Source organism: Acomys minous, assembly GCF_964271855.1.
Source record: "Acomys minous genome assembly, chromosome: 9".
In the NCBI taxonomy this organism is placed as follows: domain Eukaryota; kingdom Metazoa; phylum Chordata; class Mammalia; order Rodentia; family Muridae; genus Acomys; species Acomys minous.
Window position 1 is genome coordinate 77,408,938 of NC_140490.1, and position 25,482 is coordinate 77,434,419.

The 25,482-nt window shown below is 45.8% G+C and overlaps 1 protein-coding gene across 2 annotated transcripts in view; it reads right to left on the minus strand.

The window, feature by feature from the left end:
- The window catches only part of NID1 (nidogen 1), an 81,856-nt gene that overhangs the window by 39,621 nt on the left and 16,753 nt on the right, over positions 1-25,482 (minus strand). Inside the window, exons 2-7 of one of the 2 annotated variants that reach the window (XM_084794173.1) lie at positions 14,779-15,078; positions 13,372-13,598; positions 10,881-11,260; positions 7,193-7,342; positions 3,686-3,937; positions 1,961-2,161 (exon numbers count right to left, since the gene is read on the minus strand). In XM_084794173.1, coding sequence (XP_084650299.1) covers positions 1,961-2,161; positions 3,686-3,937; positions 7,193-7,342; positions 10,881-11,260; positions 13,372-13,598; positions 14,779-15,078 — 1,510 coding nt within the window. The remainder of the gene's footprint in view (positions 1-1,960; positions 2,162-3,685; positions 3,938-7,192; positions 7,343-10,880; positions 11,261-13,371; positions 13,599-14,778; positions 15,079-25,482) is intronic. The other variant, XM_084794174.1, reaches the window with a different exon arrangement.

Genomic DNA, 25,482 nt, shown 5'->3' on the forward strand with positions numbered 1-25,482 from the left:
CCCGCTCTCTTTGTACCTTTGGGCCTCCTGGCTGTTTTACTTGCTTCCCCTCTCCTCCCTCTCCCTCCCCACCTCCTCACATTGCACAGCTGTCTGTCATGTCCACTCTGGACTGTCCCAGAAGTCCCTGCCTCTGGCTATGCTCTCCCACGTATCTATAATAAACTTTCTCCTCCACCATACCTAGGGACAGTCATGTCCTCTCCTTCCTTTTTAATTTCTTTTTTTCATTCAATATTAATTTTTTGATAAACTAAAACTTTATAAAAACAAAAAGAGAAGCTGAGGGTGTAGCTCAGTGGTAGGTCATTTATTTGTCTAGTATGCACAAGGCCTGGGTTTCCTTTCCCACTACTGCAAGAGACAGAAATGTGAGCAAGAGCTTGGGATGTAAGCTCAGCATGGCAGTGTTTGCTTCAGGAATCAGTTCAGCCCCCAGCAGCATAAACAAACACACAAATGGAAATGTGGCCAAGATTCACAATGCAAAATGTCATATCAACGCAGCATGAGGAAGGGGAGATTAGTGTAACATACATTTCTGGCAACAGGAGGACCACCCAGTAGGTTGGGGACAGAATCCTTGAAAAAGCCTTTCAAAGCCACTTAATGACACCAGTAAAAAAAATTCATGATTTAACTGGAAGGTAAAGTTATAACAATGCAGTTTAGTTGATTTAAATGAAAATGGCGTGCCAAAGGTTCCATACTGGTTTTTCTATGTTAAATATGCAGAAGCCAGATGTGGTAGCTCAGACCTGTAATCCCAGTACATGGGAGACAGAGGCAGGAGGATGGCTTTCAGCTGGAAACAAGTTTTGGCTACAGAGCTTTAAAAATAATCCTGACGTTTTAAATAGTTATGATGGGTCATGTAAGAAAATGCCACTGTTCTTGGGAAATAAATATCTTAAGCGCTTAAAGGAATGACCTTTTAACAGTTAGGGAGAAAAAGGGTGTGTGTGTGAGTGTGTGTGTGTGTGTGTGTGTGTGTGTGTGTGTGTGTGTGTGTGTGTGTGTTCCAATGCTAGGAACTAGCCAAGCTGAGTTAAGTAGCAGAGAAAACTTCTTGCCATTCTTTTCAACTGCAAACAGATGCCAAAAGGAGAGTAAGTGTAAAAACTACAAATAAATAAAATATAATAAAACCTTAAATTATCTATTGGGGATCTATGACATAAATATAGATAGTATACACTAGGGAAAAGGTTACAAAAATATATTTAAAATCTTAGAATTATATATAGGCTTATTTTTTGAGGTTCCTTTTTGTTGTTTTGTTTCCTTTTTTTTTTTTTTAAAGACAAGGTATCATGTAGCCCAGGATAGCCTTAAACTCACTGTGTACCTGAGGATGACCTTAAATTTCTAACTTTCTGACTCCACTTTAAAAATGCTAGGGCTTACAGGCATATGCCACCTGACCTGGGTTATGTGATGCCAGTGATCAAATTCAGGGAATTCATACGCTCACTGTCTGTAGGCAAGCCTGCAACCAGCACAGCTGCACCTCACCCCATTTTCTGGTGTTACTGTTGGGTTTTTATTTGTTTGTTTTTTCAAGACAGGGTTTCTCTGTGTTGCCCTGGCTGTCCTGGAACTTGCTCTGTACACCAGACTGGCCTTGAACTCACAGAGATCTGCCTGTCTCTGCCTCCTGAGTGCTGGGAGTAAAGGTGTGTGCCACCATGGTTTTTGTTACATAGCTCGAGCTGACCTGGAGCTGTATCAATCCTTCTGTCAGCTTCCCAGGGCAGGGATGAGTGATGTGTTTCAACACATCTTTTTTTCCTGTTTTGCACTAAAATTCTCTTCAAGTGTGTCTTCTGTCTGTACTTAGGAGAAAGGGATTAAAATAAAGCATAGCCTTCTGTGTTTCACTTTGCAGACCCCAGGAGACCGCTCGAGGCCGTCACGTGCAGACTGGCAGGTGGCCCTGCGCTCCCAGCCTCAGACTCACCTGAGCTGGAGTAGTGGTACAGCTCTGTGTAGGGCTCAATGCGCACTGAGGAACCATAGGGGATGTGCGGCACTCGGCCATCCAGCTCCGTGTTGATGGTCAGGTGTCCATGTTCATCAATACCACTGAACTGCTGCTTCAGGACCAGCTTGCCTGGGTGCCCCAAGAAAGTCACCTCGGCTTGGCGGGTGAACTCACCCCCTGGAAAGCAAGACAGGCCTGTCACCCTACCTTCTGGCAAGTACACTTTCCTGCTGGCCCCAGGTTCAAGAAGTTGAGAGACAAGGCAGAGAATTCTTCTGCCCTGGCTTGTGGAACTGAGCCAAACTCAGAACTACAAATAATATTTGTGGTATTTCTCCTATGCAAAAATCTAGATTTAAATTTACATGTTCAGTGTTATATATTGAAGAATATTATGTAGTTGTAGAGCATGAGAGGGGAAGAAGAGATATAAAGGGACGAGGGAAGAAGAAATATAAAGGGAAGAGGGAAGGAGATAAGAGAGGGCAATGGGACATATGTGACATGAAACAGAAGATGAGCGTCATTGGTGGGAGGAAGGGGAGAGAGAGAGGAAACAGATCTAGTGGGCAGGAGGCAGTGTTAATGTACCCAGCCCAGGACAATGGGTACAGGTCCTGGAAATGAAAGATTCTGTGCTGGCTAGTTTTATTCAACTTGGCACAAGCTAGAGTTACTGAAGAGGAAGGAGCCTCAACTGAGAAAATTCCTCAATATAAATCAGGCCTTAGGCAGGCCTATAGGGTATCTAAGAAAGCAGGCTGAGAAAGCCATCAGGAGCAAGCCAATAAGCAGCACTCCTCCATGGCCTCTGCACCAGTTCCTGCCTTCAGGTTCCTGCCCTGTTTGAGTTCCTGTCCTGACTTCCTTTGATGATGAACAATGATGTGGGAAATATAAACCAAATAAACCCTTTCCTCCACAACTTGCTTTTGGCAATGGTGCTTCATCATAGCAATAGGGACCCCAACTAAGACAGACTGAGACTCCTCTACCCTGGGGTCCACCCAGCATCTACAGGGAGCCGGTCTTAGCAGAACATGGGAGGAGACACTGTGGCATCATGGAGGGCTCTCCTCAGTGATCTGCTCATGTACCCACAAAACATTCAGCCTTCCTTACAGGACATGGCTTTCACCGAGAGCCTCCAAAGTTTCCTAACACTCAAGAGCATGCTGCTGATCAATTTGGACTTAGCAGCTGGAAGGGGCTGGTTCTTTTTTTCTGAGCAGATATGGAGATGTTAAGCACTGTTTTCAGATGCATAAGATGCATGAGCTGATAACTCTCGTCTAATCTTATAGACTTTATGTCTACGTGCAGGTCTGGGGGGTCTATATAAATACATGCCGCCATACCTGGCTTTTTATGTGGGTTCCAGGTAATGGACACAGGTCCTTACGCTTGCAAGGCTAGCACTTTAGTGGCTGTGCTACTTCCCCAGCACCAAATATGGAAATTTATAAATCCCCATCAAGAAACCATTCCTCCATCAAAACACAGCTCCATATGATCTCCCTTACTGAATATCCTATCCACGATTTTTTCCTTCCTTGTCGTCCTTTCTGAGGAAGAACTAGAGGCGTCTCTGTGCACAGGTGAAATGCTTCCGGGTGTGTGCAGGCACAGCCAACCCCATTCATTCTCACACCTCCCCCATGACTGTGTATCCCATCCATTTTAATTGGGGAGATCAATTACCAGTGATGCTAAAGCCATTCTTGAACCCTTCCTGCTCCACTGCAAACATCCATCCAATGATGCCTCCGATGGGTGCCAGGGGAAGCAGAGAGTACCCAATGGTCTCAGGGATGGTGCTGATGGCTGTGTAAGAGCGCCCATGGTTCATCACCACATAGGAGTGTAGGTCAGTGTTCTCAAACACCACGGGGACCTGGCTGCTGCCCACGAAGATTCTTCCCTTCACCTTGCCGTTGACCCGCTGTGGGGAGCCTGGGGTGGAGCAAAACAAGGTGAAGATGGCTTTCCCCTACCGTCCAAAGAGAGGGATGTGTCGAAGGAAAACAAAGAGGTGACACTGCTACGGGAAATGGCTTTGGGGGAAATGGAAATGCTTGTACCTGGAATTGTGTGCCATAAGCCCTGGATATTCCGATGCTCCTGATGCTGTTGCACGTGGCCAGTAATGGGCAGAATGCTAGGGACCCACCCGTGCACCAGAAGCCTCAGGGATCCCAACACCTCTCCTTTCTCCCACGTGACTGATAATGAACAGAATGGAAACTACCCATGATTGTGTATCACAGACATTGTGAGTCCTAGCACTGTTCCAGGCTCCATGGTGCACACCTGTAATCCCAGCACTTGGGGAGGCAGAGGCAGGTGATTCATTGTGTGTTTGAGGCCAGCCTGGTCTACAGAGCAAGTCCAAGACAGCCAAGGCTACACAGAGAAATCCTGTCTCCCAAAAAAGAAAGGAAAGAAAGAGAGCCAAATAAAGAGCTTCCCCCTGATTCTAAACTAGCTTTTCTCCCTTCTGTTTTTTTGAGTCAGAGTCTCTTTCATTCAGTAGCCCTAGCTGGCCTGGAACTTACTCTGTAGCCGAGGCTAGCCTCAATCTTACAGCAATCCCCCTGCCCCAGTCTCCTGAGTGTTAGGATTAAAGGCATGAAACACCATGCCTGTATTTAAAAAAAAATTTTGTTTGTTTGGTTGGTTGGTTGGTTGGTTTTTCAAGACAGGCTTTCTCTGTGTAGCCTTGGCTGTCCTGGACTTGCTTTGTATCAAGTTGACATAAAAGTAACCAGTATAACTGACCTCTTGTTAACTTAGCGAATGCATCACTGTTAAACCACAACTCTTCCTTTCTTGTTCATCTCCAAGATCATGCATAAGCATCACAATATAAAACATAAACTTATAAAAAGTCCCACAGTCTTTATAAATCCAAACACTTTACAATTCAGTCTCTTTAAAATCCAAAGTCTGTTTGATTTGCTTTGGTTTGTTTTTTTGAGACAGAGTTTCTCTGTGTAGCCTTGGCTGTCCTGGACTTACTTTGCAGACCAGGCTAACCTCGAACTCACAGCGATCCACCTGCCTCGGCCTCCTGAGCACTGGGATTAAAGGTGTGTGCCACCACTGTCCAGTTAAAAAAATTTTTTTTGTAACTAGCAAGAATCCAACAAATATTTAAACCATAAAGCAAATTACAGGGTGTGCACATAACATCAAAATGTGTGGCCAAACAGTTTGTCATACTTGAGCTCAAAGCCAAAATTTGCTCAGCATTTTTAACTCTAATAGTTGGGAAAAGAGAGAGACAGAGAGCTAATGAGTTGGCTCTTTAAGAATATGTTCTTGGGAGGCAGAGGCAGGCAGATCACTGTGAGTTCAAGGCCAGCCTGGTCTACAAAGCGAGTCTAGGATAGCCAGAACTGTTACACAGAGAGACTTTGCCTCAAAAAAACTAAAAAGAAAAAAATTAAATAAATAAATAAGAATCTGCTTTTTGGCTAAGGAAATGGTTCAACTGGCAGAGCACTTGCCTAGGGAGTACAGGGTCCTGGGTTCAATACCCATCACCTGAGATTTAGGAAGGGAGAAAGGCAGGAAGGGACAAAAGAAGGGTTTTGGAAGCTTTTCCTAGGGTGAAAAGTATAAAAGCCATGCCTAGCACAAATACTCAAAAGCACCCCACCCCTGAAGTGACAGGATTTGGAAGAAAAAGGAAATACTTTAAAATTAAAAACATTTTCCCAAACTAATACGAAATCTAAACTGCATGTTGGTTCATTGCTGAGGACAGATGAAAATAAAACAAATCCCATGTTCCCTAATTATGACCCAGAAGGAAATAATGTGTGTGTGTGTGTGTGAGAGAGAGGGAGGGGAGAGGGAGAGGGAGAGGGAGAGGGAGAGGGAGAGGGAGAGGGAGAGGGAGAGGGAGAGGGAGAGGGAGAGAGAGAGAGAGAGAGAGAGAGAGAGAGAGAGAGAGAGAGAGAGAGAGAGAGAGAGAGATATTAAAATAACTAATTTCTGGATAGACATGACAAGGAATCTGGAAAACAAAACACATTTCTCCAGTTAGATTTTAATTAGTTAGATTTAACAAATCAACTGAAGTCTCTCATTAAGCACACATGAAGGTGGCCTGTGACAAAGGAGTCAATTACAGTAAGGTTCTGTCATTTTTATTTTCATCTTAACGTATAGCCCCAAAGTCTCTAATGGCTATAACAAGGACCCTTAGACTTACATGGGCATAGGGGCTAGCCAGTCCTTTGGGAACAGAGGTCAAGCTGACCTCAGCTGTCATGGAGTCCACTTTGGAGCTGGATGTGCATTGGGCTTGACAAGCTGGGACTGAGGACAACACCCTATCAGCCTCACCTCAAGCATGCTGTGATTTTAGGGTCATGAGGAAAGAGAGTGGGGGCAGTGGAAAAACTGGGCCCACTACATACCCTGGTCTAAGCTAGATAGGGAGAGACAGAGATGGCAGGAGGAGGATGGGAGGCGGGAGGGAGGGGAAGGAGGGAGGGAGGGGAAGGAGGGAGGGAGGAGGAGGGAGGGAGGGGAAGGAGGGAGGGAGGAGGAGGGAGGGAGGAGGAGGGAGGGAGGGGAAGGAGGGAGGGAGGAGGAGGGAGGGAGGGGAAGGAGGGAGGGAGAAGGAGGGAGGGAAGGAGGGAAAAGGAGAGGGAGGGATCTACAGTCAGAGCTAGAGGCTCTGGTCTAGTGCACTATTCACTGCACTCTACGTGTGGAGAACCTCAAGTTTGAGGTCAGCCCAGGCAACATAGCAAGATGGTGTCTCAAAAGCAAACAAGGAACTAAGAGGACTCCAAAGAGAAGGTTATGAGTGAAGAAAAATGGGGGAGAACAAGTGGTCCTGGCTGCACTGTTTCAACACTTGGGTCTCTCTGTTGCAGTCAGGGGACAGCTGTGGTTGTCACCTCAGAAACGGAGGTGTACAGGGGTACAAGATAATGTGCCATATCAGAAGAGAGAGAGAGAGGGAGGGAGGGAGGGAGGGAGGGAGGAGAGAGAGAGAGAGAGAGAGAGAGAGAGAGAGAGAGAGAGAGAGAGAGAGAGAGCACATCCTGGGAGGAATGCCCATCAGAGAAGGTAAGAGATGATATCAGTAAAATCTTCATGTTCCAGAGATCGGAACAAAGGCTACCGAGACCCAAAGCCTCGCCTCTTCCTTCTCCCTGAAGCTGAGAATGCACAGAAAAAATACATTACCTTCTGCCACGCACTGCCTGCCGTTGCCTGTGTAGTTGGCCACACATCTGCAGCAGAAGCCAGTAGCATAGTCTCTGCACTCTGCATGCACGGAACACTGGTGTCTGTTGTTGGCACACGTCTCCTGGGAACCTATGTTGTAGCGGAAAACTGGAGAAAACAGAAGCATGCCTGTGAAAGCGTTGCAGGTTCTCAGCTGAGAGGCATTTCCACACAGGTGACCTTGGGCCAAATGGACTCCCATCTACCTGAGCCCTTCAAGGGGCCAAGCTGACTCCAGCAGACTAAAACCCAGGCCCTGTGTATGGCCATTTGAATAAGAATGGTGTTCCATAACTCAGACCACTGATGTAAACAAGAAGCTGAGAAATCATTAAGCATGAGTGCTAAAAAAAAAAAAACTGCCACAAAACAGGTGTATTCAATGTCAGTAAACATGAGGGTACTCTCTCCCAATGTCAATCTTAGGATGGTGTCGATCCAATATGGCCAGAAGGAGCAGTTTCATTTAGTTACAAGCCTCAAAATATACTTTTATGCCCATCCCATTTTTGTTTTTGTTTTTTGAGACAGGGTCTTATGCATCCCCAGTTGCCCTCAGACTCACTAAGGAACTGAAAATGATCTTGAACTCCTGATCCTGCCTTCTGAATACAGGGATTACGGGCATGGGCCACTATGGCTAACTGACGGAGATAGAACTCAGGCCTTTGCGCATGCTAGAAAAACACCCTGCCACAGAGCTACACCCCTGCCCCAAACAGTCTTTCTTTTCATAAATAATTTCTTGTGTGATGAAATACATATTTATAAAAATTCCAGTTAACTTTCTTTATATATATATATAAAGTGTGTGTGTGTGTATGTGTGTGTGTGTGTGTGTGTGTGTGTGTGTGTGTGTGTGTGTGTGTGTTTCCTACTCCTTTCCCTTAAGGGGTAATTCAGAAGCCCTGATACTCAAAAGCTTACCATTATAGAAATTACACACACAACAACAACAACAACAACAAGTAAAGAGGCCATGAATTTGAAAGAGAGCAAGGTGGGGGTGAACAGAGCAGGATTTGGAAGGAGGAAATAAAAGAAAGGGGAAATGTTGTAGTCAAGCCTCAGGTTAATGATGTTATTAATCCTATTGGCTCCAACTACTTGGAATTTCCAGTGTGTATAAAGATGACTGGTGATGGAAGCCCAGGACACCTGAGTCAACTTGTGAGTTCTCTGGTTACATGAGCTCAGCCAGGAATCCCCCACTGGTGGGTCTGCTGTTCTGTTTATCTGAGGGCAACTATTTAAAAACACCAGAATGTTGCTGTAGAACTCAGACAGCTGATGTTTCTTTCTAATGAACACAGTGAAATAACTGGGAAAAGAAACAAAACCAAAAAAAGGAAGAAAGAAAAGCCATCTGTCACAGATACATTTTGAGCTCAAGTCTAGGCTTCAGGTATCACCATCATTTGTTGTTGGGGAGTAAATAAATGTGATAGTTTCATAAGCAATAATTTCAGATATTTAGGAAGGGTAGGGGAAAAAGAAGATGAGACTCAAAACTTAACATCTATGTATAAGCAAAATGCTCAATAGCAGCCTTTAATCCCAACACTCATGGAGGCAGAGGCAGACAGATTTCTGTGAGTTCAAGGCCAGCCTGGATTACAGAGTAAAGGCTACACAGAGAAAACCCATCTTTGGGGGCATAATCTGACAAGAAGCAATTTAGGGGAGAAGAGGGTTTATCTTTTATCCGGCTTACGACTCCATTGTACAAGCAGGAACGTTAAGCAGCCAGTCACACACGGCCACAATCAAGAACAGAAAAGAGCAGGTGCATGCATGGCTACAGCTCAGCTGGCTTCCTCTATCCACACTTACACAACACAAACCATGGAAGGATGCCCCTCACTCTCAGGCTGGTCCTTCCTACATCCATCAAGCAATCAAGAAACCCACCACAGGGGGGAACAGGAAGATACAAGTAAGGGGATAACCATCAAGATGTAATCTGAATGAGTTATTTAAATAAAAAAAGAAAAGACACACACACACACACACACACACACACACACACAGACGTGCCCCCAGGTCAACCTGATGTACACATCCTTCTCTGATACTCTTTGCAGGTGATTGTATCAGATAAGCAATTACAACTAACCACAGTATGCCAGCCTCAAGAAAAGCACAAGCACATTTGGAGAATCTCTTATAATACTTAAAGGATGCTCAAGTAGTTTTCCTCAAAATGTAGAAAACACTTGATAAATATGGTTGATTAGTGTGTAGTGTGTGTGTGTGTGTGTGTGTGTGTGTGTGAGAGAGAGAGAGAGAGAGAGAGAGAGAGAGAGAGAGAGAGACAGAGAGAGAGAGAGACAGAGAGACAGAGAGAGAGAGAGAGAGAGAGAGAGAGAGAGAGACAAAGAGAGAGACACAGAGAGAGAGACAGAGACAGAGAAACAGACACAAAGACAGACACAAAGACAGAGAGAGAGAGAGAGAGAGAGAGAGAGAGAGAGAGAGAGAGAGAGAGAATCTTTAGAAAGCAACCCTGTAGCTGACATGAGGAAATAATCAGCTGCTTGAATTCCAAAACCAAAAAATGTGGAAGAAAAGCTGCATAAAGAGCCAAAGGAGCTTCTAGAATGTTTTTTCAGGTGGGTGAATACATCTCAGAAATCACAAATAAGAAATGAGTTTCAAAAGTTCTAAAAGTTCAAAAGTTCTAAAGTCCTTCTCTTTTTGGTTTTCAAGACAGGATCTTATTACATCACAAGCTGGCCTGGAACTCTACCCATAGCTAAAAATTTTGATTTTTCTGCTTCAGCCTGTATAGTGTTGGGCTAACAACACTATTTTGGGGTTTTGGTGGTGGTGGTGCTGGTTTCTTTGTGAAGTACTGTCTTGGAACTGTAGACAATGCTGGCCTCAAACTCACAGAGATCACAGGCTGCCTCTGTCTCTCAAGTCCTGGGATTAAAAGCATGTGCCCCCACCATACAGCAACAGTGACACTTAAAAAAGAGCCAGATTATAGTAGTGCATGGCTTTAATCCCAGCACCTGGGAGGTAGAGGCAGCAGGATCTCTATGAGTTTGAAACCAGCCATGTCTACATTAAGTCCCAGGCCATTCAAAGCTATATAAATGAGACCCTGTCTTGAAAAAAACAGAGACAAAAAAACAACAATCACAACAAAAACCAATACATACATCTATCTATCTATCTATCTATCTATCTATCTATCTATCTATCTATCTATCTTTTATCTGTATGTGTGCATCAGAGGACAGTTTGGGGGGAGTCATTCCTCTCCTTCTACTATGTGGGCTCCTGGAGATGAAAATTGAGTCATCAGGATCTTTACCTGCTGAGCCATCTCTCCCTGGCCCTCACTCTCTTTAAAAAGATATATTACAAGAAATCTTGAAATGAGGCACGTCCCACCCCGCCCCACCCCACCCATTGTGTCTCAAACCAAAGCTCTACTCCTAAAAGATTACTGGATCATTCAGAAGCTATGAACCAACTGCTCTTCAGTGAGAGCATTCAGTCCCTGCTCCCTCAGGCCATCTGCTCCCCATAAAGCTACCTCAGGGGCACATGACCCATCCTACACTAGCCAACTCCAGTCTACAAAACTCCAAGCAGGCAAAAAAATGTTCCAACCTTTAAAACAGTTATGTCTTACCAACTTCTGTTTCCTCTATTTCATCCACATCAATGACCTGGGGGGGTTGCTGGGGGACCCTCTCTCCAGGCAATTGGAAAGATCTTGTCCTCTCAGTTGGGATTCCATGGGGTCTCTCTGTAGCCTCATGGCTAGGAGACAGGATTCCAGGTACATTGTGTGTGTCAGTGTTTCCCCTTCTTGGACTATGGGAGGGAAAGGGAGGGGTGGCCACATCCTCCAGGCCCAGACGAGGGGTTGCTAGGTCGTAATCCTCATCCTCGTAGTCCACTCCATCGTCGTCCAGGTCTAGGTTCACATCTGCAGGTACCACACCCTTGGCAGTAGCAGGGCTCCCAATCTCAAATACCCACACACCCTGGTGCCCGGCGTTGCTGCTCCTAGAGGCAAGGAAGGCATCCTGAGAATAGGCCATAGCCCACAAGCAGCTCCCATTGCCAGGAAGAGCTCCGATAACCTGCATCCATCTGAAACCTGTGCCATGTGCCTACTCAGGGACTATTTAGTGAGGCTGAGTCTAAACAGACACAGCACCATGAACAGCTTAGATTACCCTCTAGTGCTGTCCTGTATAACAACTCGGGCAGAGTAACATTCAAGGCTTTTTGGAGCTACATGAGCTGTTACTGAGCCAGAGTATAGGCAGGGTCCTGAAAACTGACTAATGGTGGTGTCGTCAGAAGCACAACAGTAGGATGTGGGCACTGGCAGCTGAGGTGTGGCCATCCTTGGGGCTAGGATGTATAGCTTCAGGGTGTGTATGGATTCCAGGTAGCAAATTGGTGCCAGAACTAATCTAAACTACAGGATGCTCAGCCAAGTAGCCAGAGAACTGGAGAACTGGTCAGTGCAAGGGGACCCCTCACATGTTGATCAGGAGAGCTCTGTGTGTGTGTGCGCGCGCGTGTGCGCGCACCCGCAGACAATGCTCACACTCTGCAAAGCAAATGAGATTCAAAACCCCAAGGCAGTAAATATGCTAAACACAGCAGAGTGACCCGAACCTCTAATTTTTGACCCAGTATTTCATTCTTGTGCATCTTTGATCACAAATATTCCTTTCAGAAATTCTATAAAGCGGTCACACTATACATTGCAAAGAGCCAGTTGTTACGTTTTGGGTAATTTTCCAAGCCATTTAAGAAACACAGTCACTGTATGAAAATTAAGGGCTAGGGATGTAGCTCAGTGACTAAAGTGCTTGCCTAGCATACACAGGGCCCTGGACTCAGTCCTCAGCACTGACATGATGTATACATACACACACTAAACCATGTCTTAAAGGGTGAGACATACCCAAAACTTCCTTTTCTAGTACTCATGTTTCTGACACTTTTTTAGAGTCATGGCCATGGCAGAAACATTTACACCACAGATCAGGGCAAGCACTGTGCCTCAGGGCTCCTGCTGCTGCACACAGCCAGCTGTTCTGCATTCAGCAGCAGCCCTTGGCAAAGGGCAGGAGAATTTTAGTCTAGACCTAAGAAGACAAAATGGGGTGGGGGTGGGGGGCGGTTAAAGAATATTGGGAGATTTTAACTCTTAAAAACCAGCCTGGGAGCCAGGCACGGTGTCTAACATCTGTAACCCTAGCACCTGAGGGGTGAGGACCAAAGGATCTGGGGTTCAGGGGCATCCTCACCTATATAGAAAGGTTGGGGACAGCCTGGGCTATATGAAATCCTGTCTCAAAATGCAAAACCAAAGCTCTGGCTTGGCTCGCCCTCTCTTCCATCAGCTCCACAATAGCATCACAATGAGACCCTATTGAGCATGAGTGTGGCAAAGAACTGTGCCTCTATCATGTGGAGAAAGACAGCTCTTGGCTTAGGTTCCTGGCAGGAGACGGGTTTGAATTACCTTCATTTCTGACTTCAGGCTCAGGGAGCACCATAGAAACAATTTTTCATGAGGGCGTACTCTAAATAACAAACTACTGGGGCTGGAGAGACGGCTCAGAAATTAAGAGCACTGGGAACTCCTCCAGAGACTCTTAGGTTCAATTCCCAGCATGTATGTAGTGGCTCAGAACCATGTGTAACTTTAGTCCCAGGGAGCCAATGCCCCTTGTCTCCACAGGTACCGCATGCATGTGGCACACAGACATGTGGGGCAAAACTCTCATACACATAAATAAAAGTGAAAATAAACATGCTGGGTGGTGGTGGCACATGCCTTTGATCCTAGCATTAGGGAAGCAGAGGTAGGAGGAGTTTGAGACCAGCCTGGTCTACAGGAGTGAGTTTCAGGACAGCCAAAGCTACAGTCTCAAGTTCCCCACTCCCCAAAGAAATAAGAAAAGGAAAAAAAGACAAATATCTTCTCACTGAAAATAAAGAGTCATCATTTAAATATTTCTATATAAAGTTTAAATCTACAGGAATATCCCTAGGTAATGTAATATCTATTACAGTTTGTTTGGTAAAACAATATATAATAATATTATTAGGGGGAATCTAATGAAGAAAAGCAAATAAGGAGTAATGCATACTTGGCCAAATTTTCAACTGATTCCCTGTCATTGGCAAATATGTTATAGGCTCCATCGGTCTTCCATATAAATCCTACTAAACCTTGGCTGAAGCCAACCATGGCGGGCACTTGGCTTTCATCCTTCTTCGAGAATGTTGTAAAGAACTGTAGGCCATCTTCAGGATAAAGGAATATGGCGTAGGAGCTGGAATTGGAGGAGGCCAGGACAGCCTGGAACGTGTTTCTCTGTGGAGATAAGTTAAAAGTCGGTGAGCTTTGCACAACGCAATCACACTCTCAAACTCGCTGTCCACTGGGCTCCCCCTCCCCCTCCTTCTCCTGTGATCAAGAAGGTACAGTGTACATGGCAAGGTGGATGCATGGATAAATCATGCCTAGCCCAGGACAGATGCTGTAACACAGATGTGTGCATAGGTCACATGAGGACATATCCTGTGCTGGTAGGGTCTGGGTCGAGGAGGTGCTTGCTTGCTGGCTAAGGCTTCACAGGAGGGTCTGAGCATACAATCAGGAGGAAGTCATCTCAAGGACAAATGACAGCGTGAGCTAAAAACATACCAGAACAATGGGAAAGGCATGCTCAAGGCAAATATGAGAGTTTGTGGTATAATCCCTGGAGAAGGTACATGGAGTTTTAGTGGGTTAGTCCCAAGAGGCAGGCAGGAAAGAGCTCAGTATTCTTGGGTCAGGCAATTGATTTTGCAAAGCAATGTGTGGTATGCAGACCCACCACAGACATCTCCAACTTGTGTTCTATGGAATGCTATGTGTCCTGTGGAGGGACAGTGATAAAAGGAACCAAATATTGGGGAATTGTTCCATTAAATATTATCAAGGTGGCTTCTTCTTCTTCTTCTTCTTCTTCTTCTTCTTCTTCTTCTTCTTCTTCTTCTTCTTCTTCTTCTTCTTCTTCTGCTTCTTCTTCTTCTTCTTCTTCTTCTTCTTCTTCTTCTTCTTCTTCTTTTGTTTGTTTTTTGTATAGCCCTGGCTGTCCTAGACTTGCTTTGTAGACCAGGCTGGCCTCCAACTCAGAGATCTGCCTGCCGAGTGCTGAACGGCTTCTTTACTAAAGAACTTTCCTTCACTCTATCTTCCCACTCTTTCTCAATTAAGGAAGGAACGCACAGAGAACACCATTTCCTAGGCATATGTTGTCCTTGGTGTGATCCCCTCCAATAACTGGTCTTCTTGACACCAGATAGTCACAGAAAGAGATTTAGTCAGCCCCACAGATAAGCATCTGCAGGTTGCTAACCTGCAGTCAGCAACTTACTGGGTTTTTCTCTAGATTTCCTGTCTTGAGCAACAGCACGGGCATGATGTCCATTGAAACAAGCACAAACCAGAAGCTCAGACTAGTCAACATAGCACCAGATGCTTGCATCTCCATTTGGGGTGCACTCACCTGGCCTTCCTGGGCAGGGCTCCCACTGGGCCCTCCATAGGGGGCCACGGATTCCCAAGTGACAACCACCACACTAGTGGGATAGAAAGAGACCTCTGGGAAGCCTCTCTGCACGAACTCCGCTGCCATCTGAACGATGAGGGGCGATAAGTCTTCCCGATAATACACGTTCCCCACGCCGTCTGTTGTGTCCAAGTCTGCCAGGAAAGGCGCCACGGAGCCGAAGCTGGGTGGGAAGGTTCCGGGATGGGATTCTCTGGCGGGGGGCTCGCTCATGGCGATGATGCCATTTGTCGTGACCTGTAGGGAACCGAGTGTGGTTAGACGGAATGCGACCACGAACTCCTCATGGGGAATGTTAGGGTTTGATTTTAAACGAATCTCTACCCCTTTTCCAGCCGGCGGCACGATTTGGAGAGGCTGTGGAACCGTGAGTAGCCAGGGCCTGGCTGACAGAAGCAGATCGCTAAGAGCAGGCCTTTGCTCCTAACTCCTCCTGCCTTGCCTTTGTACTCTAGTCAGCCATCATGTGAACAGCCTCTGCCTCTGTCATATAGATGGGAGCAGCTTCACGATGCTTTACGGTACCTTCCCTACTATGATAAAAGCTCACTAGAACCACCAGCCAAAACAAGTCTTCCATGCCTTTAGTTGCTGCTGTCTGGTGGTATGGTGGTCAGTCACAGAAGACACAAAACTAACTACTAATCCAGGAAGTGATCACTCCCTCACAGGGTACTGTTGTAGCTGCCCATGGCAGACAAAATACACAGAATTGGAGGAGATGAGCCTGTCTAGCAAAACCAGCATTTGTATTCTGGACATGATAGGCTGGTGGGGGAATGACAGACAAGAATCCTAGGACATGGCTGCAGGGTGCCTGTTGTCACATATGGGCAGGTGTCTCAAACGTCTCAAGTTTCCCCACTGGGTCCTCCTGATCAAAGTGATGAGAATGACAGTCATTTGTTGACTGCCAGCATTATCCAAATGACTAACTCAGCAAAGGCAAGTAAGCCTTCCACACTGGGACTGTGTTACACCACTGTGGGTACCACAGAGGGTTGGGTACAGCCCTACCTTAAAGGAGCCCACAGTCTAAAGAAGGGGAAGGAAAACACAGAGGATAAAATGAATGTGTTAAGAAGTAAATCTGTAGCCAGGCATGGTGGCGCACGCCTTTAATCCCAGCACCTGTGAGTTTGAGGCCAGCCTGGTCTACAAACAACATTCCAGGACAGCCAGGGCTATTACACAGAGAAACCCTGTCTCGAAAAACAAAAACAAAACAAACAAACAAAAAAAGAAGTAAATCTGTAGGGGCTGACATTATCATTAACCACTGTGACCAGCTTAGTGTTTAGAATACCAGCTAACAGTATTAACAGTTCACCATATTTCAGGCAGCACCTGATGATCCTTGGGAAAACACCAAAAGATTAGGTGTCACTGATATCCATATTTTTCTAGTGGGAAAATTAAGTAATTAAGGTGTCTAACGTCACCATATACAAATGACATCACTGGAATTCTGACCCAAACATCTTGACTCCAAGGATGACACAGTGTTGGCCATCTCAGGACAGCGGATACAGCTGTCAGTAAAATTCCTGCCTGGCTAAATGAGGCCTTGGGTTCAATTGTCAGCAATGTGTAAACTGAGCCTGATGGACATGTCTGGAATCACAGCACTGGGAAGGTGGGGCCAGGAGGATCCATCCCAAGGTTATTCTTTGAGCTCATTACATAGTGAGTTTAAAGCCAGCTTCATCAGGACATGCATAGGAGTCTCAGAATCTTTCTCATAAAGATTCTTATAAAGTATGGTCACTATCATGTGTTTGAGAGGGCATGTGGAAGCTAGAGGCCAGATTGCTTTCCACTGTATATATTTACTTGGAGTTAAAATCTTTCATTCCCCAGAGCCTGGTAAGAAGGTTAGAGACAGTGGAGCTGATAACGTAGACCGGTTAAAATAAACAAAACTAGAGCTTTGGAACTTAACAAAAGCATCCTTCATTTTTAATTAATTAGTAATTTTATTTATTTGCTTATTTGTTTATTGTAGTGCTAGGAATTAACTTTAGGGCCTCACACTGAACCACCAAGCTACACTCCCCGCCTCCTGACCTTGAATTTCTGACCCTCCTGCCTGACCAGCAAGTGTTATGATTACAGGTATGCACTACCACTTCCAGTTCATACTGTGAGAGGGAATGGAACCCAGGGCTTAGTGCATGCCAGGCCAGACCCTTCCCCACTGAGCTCCATCCCCAGCCCTAAAACCATCTCTCTCTATAAATGGCATGGCCATTATATTTATGAAAGGTGGGAATTTTGAGTATGTACTGCTTGTGGCATAAAATTGTGAGTCAGTGGAATTGAGGATTGTGAACATTTGATTGTTATGTGAGCTCTTAAGGAAAACCTGTCAAATTTGAGTCTGGAATGTCACTGGAATAAGTTCAAAGAGGGACACACAAGGCTCTTCATTTGAGTACATGAACACAATGTATGTGTGACTTCAGAGTCTGGGTGCTTTTGTTAAGAATTGAAATGTCTGTATTCCGATCCTCAGCCAATAAAATCTCAGGTGTGAAAGAGAATAAACAAACAAACAAACAAACAAATAAATGGGCTATTAACTCCCCAAGTGACATATTTTCCAACAGTTGGCAACAGTAAGATTCTTCTAGAATAAGTTGACAGTCTGCAGAGATGCCAGTCAGGCAAGGCACCTCCTGCAGCTCAGTTCTCAACTTCTAACCTCCCCCAGCACAAACAACATCCCAACTGCTGTGATGGGGGAGCGTGGGAAACAGCTCGCCTTCTCAAGCAGACGCCAGAAGTGGGCGGAGACCGGCTGCTGGCAGGAAGTGATCCCAGGAGACCACATAACATATAGACTGCTCCCTTCTACCAGGCTATTTCCCAGAGAAACTCAAAGTCGTCCAACAGCCCTGAAAACACCCCCAGTACCATCTATTCTTTACAATCTGAGCACTGGGGTTATTCTATTTTCACAAGGCATGCTTGCCTTAGAAATCAAACTTCATGCAAGGACCTTGAAACTGGGTGAAACTGGCCAAGACCTCCTCAGCTATTTTTTTTAAGGCCATTTGACCTTCAACTCAGTCATCTGTGAGAATGAAGAAAGCCAAACTCAGAGAGAGATGCTAAGGGCTAAATAGCTGGGGTTTCCCATGATCCTGTTTTCAAGCTTCTCCCTCTAGGCTTTTTTTGGGAATACGTCAAAGAGTAGCCAGCTTGGCCAAACAATGTTTCCTCCTGTTAGAAGCTCTGGACCATAAAACTGGCGGTGGCAACCGGGATACTTGGGAGGAGTCTTGGTTTTGTGTTTTGGGGTTTTTTGTTTTGCTTTTGAGACAGGGTTTCTTTGTGTATTCTTGGCTGTCCTGAAGCTCACTCTGTCCTGTAACTCAGAGATTGGCCTGCCTCTGCCTCCCAAGTGCTGAGATTACAGGCGTGAGCCATCATCATCTGGCTTTGGTTTTGTTTGGTTCTGTTTTTTGTTTTTGTTTTTTCGAGACAGGATTTCTCTGTGTCGCAGCCCTGGCTATCCTGGACTCTTTATAGACCTGGCTGGCCTTGAATTCACAGAGATCCGCCTACCTCTCTCTCCCAAGTGCTAGGATTACAGGTGTGCACCACCACCGCCTGCCTTTGGTTTTGTTCTGATTCCGTGGTAGTCGTGGTGGTGGTGGTGGTGGTGGTGGTGGTGGTGGTTGTTTTGGAGAGCATCTCATGTATCCAAGGCTAGCCTGAAACTAAACATGTAGCCAAAAATGACCTTGAATTCCTGATGCTCTTGCAGGCCTAAGTCACCAGGCCAGTTTGGTTCCTTTGTCTTTCTCACTGCCCTGTACACCTAGCACACCCTATGGCTCCCTTGGCTCCCTTGACTGGCTCATCCTGTCCTGCAGGCAGCTGAAACAGCAACTGCTCTGAGAACCTCTTCTAGCATCCAGGACAGGCCCCTAGCACAGGGTCCTCTTTAAACTTCACTCCCCTCCCCTGATTTCCACCTCCGCCTCCTGTCTCCGGAAGTCCTGTTTGCAGTCAGCAACCAGGAATCAATGACTGTCCATCTTAGTCACCACCATAGCTCCAAAGTTTATACACTGCTTGCCTGATGTCTGTGTCCCTTCCCTTCCTGACTTCCTCCAGGGTATAGGGCAGGGTCCAGCAGTAAGAGACAAGTTCTGTGCATGCAGGCTGCTTTGGAAATGCCTGGAGTGAGTCTCCGCTGAATCACACAGACCAGAGAACGGCAGCCCTGCAGTCCCTCAGAGCACACAGGGACCCACAAAGGGTTCCTGGCACTATATAAACCTGGGAGTGGTGACAGGGTCATCTTTTGCTACATGGGCCAGCTTGTGCTACATGAGACCCTGTATTTAAACAGAAAAAAGTCCTAAGAAGGATGTATGTACATGAAATGTATTTTGGCCAGATTCTGATTTAAGCAAGTCAACTAAAAAAGAAAAATAAATAAATAGAAGACAAGTATTTTGACCCTCTTGCCCTTCAGTCTCAACTCTCAGGGGGAGAGGAGGGGGTTTCTCCTTGTGTTGAAAGCCAGCCTGGTCTATATAGGGACTTCCAGGACAGCCAAGGTTACACAGCCAGACATTGTCTAAGGGGTCGGGGTGAGGGGTGGAGAGAGGGGGAAAGAGAGACAGGGAGGGAGACAGAGAGAGGGAGAGAGATAACAGTACTTAGATGTGACTTCCTTGTTTGTTCTATTTTTAAAAATATATTTATTTACTTATTTATTTATTATGTAGACAGTGCTCTGCCTGCATGTATACTTGCAGACCAGAAGTGGGCATCAGATCACATTATAGATGGTTGTAAGCCACCATGTGGTTGCTGGGAATTGAACTCAGGACCTCTGGAGAAGCAGTCAGTGCCTTTAACCTTTGAGCCATCTCTCCAGCTTCCATTTTGTTCTATTTTTTTTTAAAAGGGTCTTTTTTGAGATAGATTCCAATACTTACAAGAAAATAAAATGCTCGACCCAGTTTGGGGTGGAGAAGGGAATGTGATAAGCATCTGGGGCCATAAATGAAGCATGTTAGTAAGCTGGGTAATGGGTGTGTGGGAGCCCCTCTAGTTTAGTTTTTAATGTTTACAACTTTTCTATTATAAGCTTAGTTTTTCCAAAGAGATAACTGCAGTGTGATTTTTCCTTGGGACACACAAAGAAAAATTTATTCACGGGCAGGTGAGAAAGCTGCTGCACGTAGGCACACATATCCACATACAGACTCATTCTCATAAGCATAATTTAAAATAATAATTTTGGGGACTGGACCTCACAATGTAGCCCTAGCTGATTTAGAACTCACTATGCAAATTAGGATGGGCGGGAACTCATATAGACCCACCTACCTTGGTCTCCTCAGTGCTGGGATTAAAGGCATGCACTGAAAACCAGGTTTAAAAAAATGTAATCTTTAAAAAATATATAAAATAGAGCAAAAATAAAGAAATGTTTACCCAGTTCAGATAGGGCACTAATAGACTGAAGAAATGATTCCTTCCACAAGGAAGTGTTAGCAGGCTGACTGTGGTTGCCATAGACTTGAGTAGCCCTGTATTGTTTTGCTTAGTTCTTTGTAATGGCTGGGCTTTCTGTAAGTCCTCACTTAAAGCATGGGCCAGGACAGCCCCAGAGGGAGCTGTTCACAACAGCAGTAATGAACAGGAATGGGCTAAAAGGTTAGAAACCAGGACAAGTGGTTTCCATAGGTAAGCCAACATGAAAGACTGTCAGGAGTTGGGCCTGGTCTATTATCTTTGATTGTGTTTTGCTTTCCAGATACAATGAGATACAGTGGACCCACAAGAGCATATAAATACAATGCATATAGTGTGAAATGACTAGCACCATTGAACTTCCTAACACAGCTGGCAGACTTGCCGGCGAATGTGGAGACTCGGAGGCCATGAAGAAGTGGGAGAGGGGCACCAATAAGCATAAACATACATAGTCAACTGAGATCTCACAAGGCTGCCAAGAGCACAACATGGGCACAGGCCACCCTCTTCAATAAGCAGTGCTGGGGAAACTGGACATGCCCATATAAAAGAATGAAGATGGGGGGCTGGAGAGATGGCTCAGCGGTTGAGCACTCACTGCTCTTCCAGAGGTCCTGAGTTCAATTCCCAGGAACCACATGGTGGCTCACAACCATCTATAACGTGATCTAATACCCTCTTCTGGCCTGCAGGTGTACATGAAGACAGAATACTGTATATGTAATAAATAAATAACACTGTATATGTAATAAATAAATAAAATCTTTTTAAAAAAAAGAATGAAGATGGGTCCCTTATTTTATGGCACCCACAAAAATTAACTGGAAATAGATTAAAGAATTACATGTAAGCCTAAAACCATAAACACCTACCCCCAAAAGAAAACATAAAAGAAGAGTTCCTTGACATTAGTCATGAAATAAAATTTGGGGCCATGACACCCAAAGCACAAGCATGCACAAGTGGTCGGCATCACTGAGCAGCGGTCCTTCCCTCCGAGGTCGCCTCCCACCTAGTTGACCATCCCCAGGAATCAGCCATGACACTTGCCTTGGGCTAATGAGAAGAAGGTGGTGGCAGGAACAATGCCTAGTAATTAAAGTTAATCAAAAGTCACATAGTCCTGTGGCACCACAGCACTGCTCTAGAGTCTAGAAAGACTCTAGACGCTGTGTTCACCGTATCTGGGAGCACAGCTCAGTTGGTAGAGTGCTTGCACGGCTTTAACCTCCAGCACTGCATGAAACAGGTGTGGTGGTGTACCGCCTGTAATCCCAAGACTTGAGAAGATCAGAAGTTCAAAGCCACCCTCAGCTACACAGAGAGTTCTAGGCTAACCTGAGCTACACTAGATCCTATCTCAAAACAAAACAAAACAAAACAAAAAAAAACAAGGACAGGGGTCGGGATAAGGCCTCTTGTAAAGAGCTTGCCACCCCGGCACTCCTACAGGGAGGAGATGGAGAAATCCCTGGAAGCTGTCTAACACATACAGGGCTGAACAAGAGGGCTATCTCAAACAAGCTGGGAGGTGAGGTCTCCATACCTGAAGTTATCTTGACTTCATATATACCATGGCATGCATGGGCCCACATTTATTCATACGAACATGCATATGTGCACATGTGTACATAGACACAAAGATTTTTTGTTGTTGTTGCTTTTTTTTTTTCCTTCGATACAGGGTTTCTCTGTGTAGCTTTGGCTGTACTGGACTCACTTTGCAGACCAGGCTGGCCTTGAACTCACAGTGATCCGCCTGCCTCTGCCTCCCAAGCACTGGGATTAAAGGAGTGCGCCACCACGCCTGGCAGACAAAGACTTTTAAAAGGCAAACTACAAAACACCATATACCCTAGCTTGAGCATGTTTCTGAGAAAGCCCACCTGAATCACAGAAGAAGAAGGTTATGTTATTATTGGAAGTCACTGGTTATCACAGCATAACTAAGTGGATGGGAGCCTGGCCTTTCTGCTCTCCTTTGTACTTTGTCTGAAGGTACGGAGAACAAGCCAATATTTTTAACCTTTCCTCTTGCATACCTCTGGATTTCCACAACAGCAAACCCTCTTGGGACAAGGCCCTGCCCCCACCCTCACCTCCGCCCCCCACACAGAGCAGGGCAGCTATCCATGGTGGTAAAGCTAGGGCAGGAGCTATGCCCTAGGTAGGATGTTCCTGGAACATCCTGGTAGGATGTTCATCCTTCATAAGGATTTGGACCACCTCACAAAACCAACCAGATCGCTGCCACGTCAGGGCTGTTACATACAAAACTCCTGCTCTCTGCTCTAATTTTTCCTCTGTTGAATCTAAAGTCCGCATCAGCACCTAGAAGGTAGACGGAGGGCCACTGCACCCTTTAGCTTCATTGTGGCACACTGTAGTAAACCTCCTTTCTCTACCTTTTAGCATTACTAATCTCTTTCCTTTATGGTGGATGGATGGCTCGGCTTTTTGTGACTGCTGGAGCCCTCCTGCCCTGAAAATTCCAGTGATGTCTCAACCCAAATTAACAAACTGTTGCCTAAGAAAGACATTTGATAACTTTGTATTTTGGGGTGAAAACTGACTGGCTGCAAGCCATCCATTTCCAGCAATGTTGCAGATGTTGCTACTGCAGGATTTAACCCCTGGTCCTCAAACACACCAAGCCACCCAGCTTTTCGTCATCTGCCCTGGGGTGGTAACCCATGTCAATTACTTACACACACACACACACACACACACACACACACACACACACACACACACAGGCAAAAGCCCTTCAGGAGTAACAGCTGGAACCACTTAGGTCTAATTGTTTCAACTCAACTGCAGTGGTCGGAGCCACTTGGAATGGAAGGGTGCTTCCTGTTTTAAAAGCATTTCCTGTCTCTTTTTCATCATTAATGTGAACACACAGACATCGAGAATCACTGAGGGCAGTCTATGTGGTGCCGATGGTCCGTGCATAAAAACCATGTCAGATTCCACATAAATGCACAGAGAAAAGAGCTGACACACATCTCTCTTGGCCTAAATGCAACTAGTGGCAGTTGCCAGGGCAGCCTACAATCCTAGGGAAAAGGAGATCTCCATAATAGTGTGGTGAGAGAACATTCGAGGTAGACACAAATAAGAAACAGTGGCTTGAGAAACACAGCTGCACAGGGACGACAGCGTAACTTGAAGAAAGCAATACTCCCTGGGTGGGAGACAGTGGGAACTTAGGCTCAGATGGTTCAGAGTAAATAATAGCAAGGGAGCAAGCTTGTCTGGAGTACGCACCAAGTGTGAGGTCCTTTCTTATGGCTGCGCACATTTGGGACTGTTTAACAATAATGGGCATTCCAATACAAACCCGCTACTCACACATATGTAACAGAGGACTGACAAGCCCTTAAGCTACCGCGTTCACAAGCCACTGGCTGAAGTGACAGCTCACATCTGCAGGAGGCATACCCAAACATCTTTCTATTTTTATGTAGCTGCTTAGTTTAGGGACACTGAGCATAAAAGTTGCATGGGGAGGAGGGGGTGGGGGCGGAAGCTTCATGTTTCCAGCTAGAAAAAGCTGGAAAACGAGAAGGGCCTAGGAAAAGGGAAAGCAAGTCCAGGAAATAACTGAATCGATTTACCAGGGAGGTGGGAATTGATTTCAGAGGTAAGGCTGGAGGCTGAAGACCATCTGAGCAACACAGGCGCTTACACCCTTATGCCCCAAAGCACCGACTCCTCACTCGGGCCCACACTGTAATTAAGAGCAGATTGACAGCCTCCCATCTCTGTCTTCATTTATGCCCGTCTCCCTCACTTGGGCGCAGTTCCCTGCTTGACTCTGCTACATACATACCCCATCCCAGTCCCCTTCAAGGCTCAAAGCACAGACTCAGGCCTTTGTCCTAAACCTGCAGCCACCTTCAGTCCCTGGAGCAGAGCATCTCACTGTAGTGCCTGTCCATGCCCAGATGAGGACAGTTAGCCAGGCTGCACCCTGGAGAAGCGCACATCTCCCTAGGGACATTTTGTCACTCAAGCAATAGTACTTCTTCGGGGCCACCTTTGAGTATCCAGAGTTGAGAAAATGATCAAGGAGCCTACCCCTAGACCACCAGAAATGCTTGCTTATGTGCACGTGCATGCCTTGTCCTGAGCTCCAGCCTAAGCTCCAGCCAGGAGCCCAACTTGGGGTCACCAGTTCCCTTTACCAGCTCTTCTTCTCAACGCGACCACACTGAACAAATCTCCTATCTGCCTTTTGCCACTGCTGGTCTCCCAATTTGGTGGCAAAGCTTCATTCATTGGAGCTGCCAAAGCCCTGGCTTTGACGCTAAAACTCCTAAAAACTGCACCTTCCTGTCTAAAGCAGTTGTTACCCGATGATTCATTAAACCCTGTGAGGTGGGCAGAGCGTCCCCTTCACTCTCAGCTTGAGAAAATAAAGTTCAGCTCTTCGCTTGCTTGAGACCAGACCCTAGAAGTGCAGAGCACTCCAGTACTCCAGATTGCAAATGTTTTCCATTAACCCCCGTGAGCCAGAGAAAATGGCTCTGACTTAAATTAGAAATAGAAACAAAGGGATTACCAAATAAAGACAGGGACAGCCCCGGGTTACAGTCACCATTCAGTTTTGGCTTTTCTATTTTCAACCTCACCCAGTTGGGTCACTTGCTCATCTTTTCTGTGAAAATCTCTGCCAAGGATAACCTTCTGATGCTTACGAATGGCTGTTAGCCAGGCATGGGAGTGCACCTCTGTAAAGGCCCCACTAGGGATGATGAGGCAGGACAAGTGCTTTGAGTTGGAATCCAGCATGGGCTACATAGTGAACGCCACCCAACCCGGGGCACAGAATGAAACTCAAAAGCTGAAGAGTCAAGGTTTTTACCAAACAAGAGAGGACTAGCTGCTGGATCAATGGCTCAGCGGACAAGGGCACTGCCTGCTCTTCCAAAGGACCTGACTTTAGTTCCTAGCCCACATAGCCCACATAGCTGCTCACAACCATTGTAAAGTCCAGTTTCAGGTCTGATGCTTTCTTTTCACCTCCACAGGTACCAGGCACTTATGTGGTACACATATATACATGAAGACACATGTATACACATAAAATAAAATGGGGGGGGGGGGGCAGGGAGGGGGGGAGGAGTCAGAGGG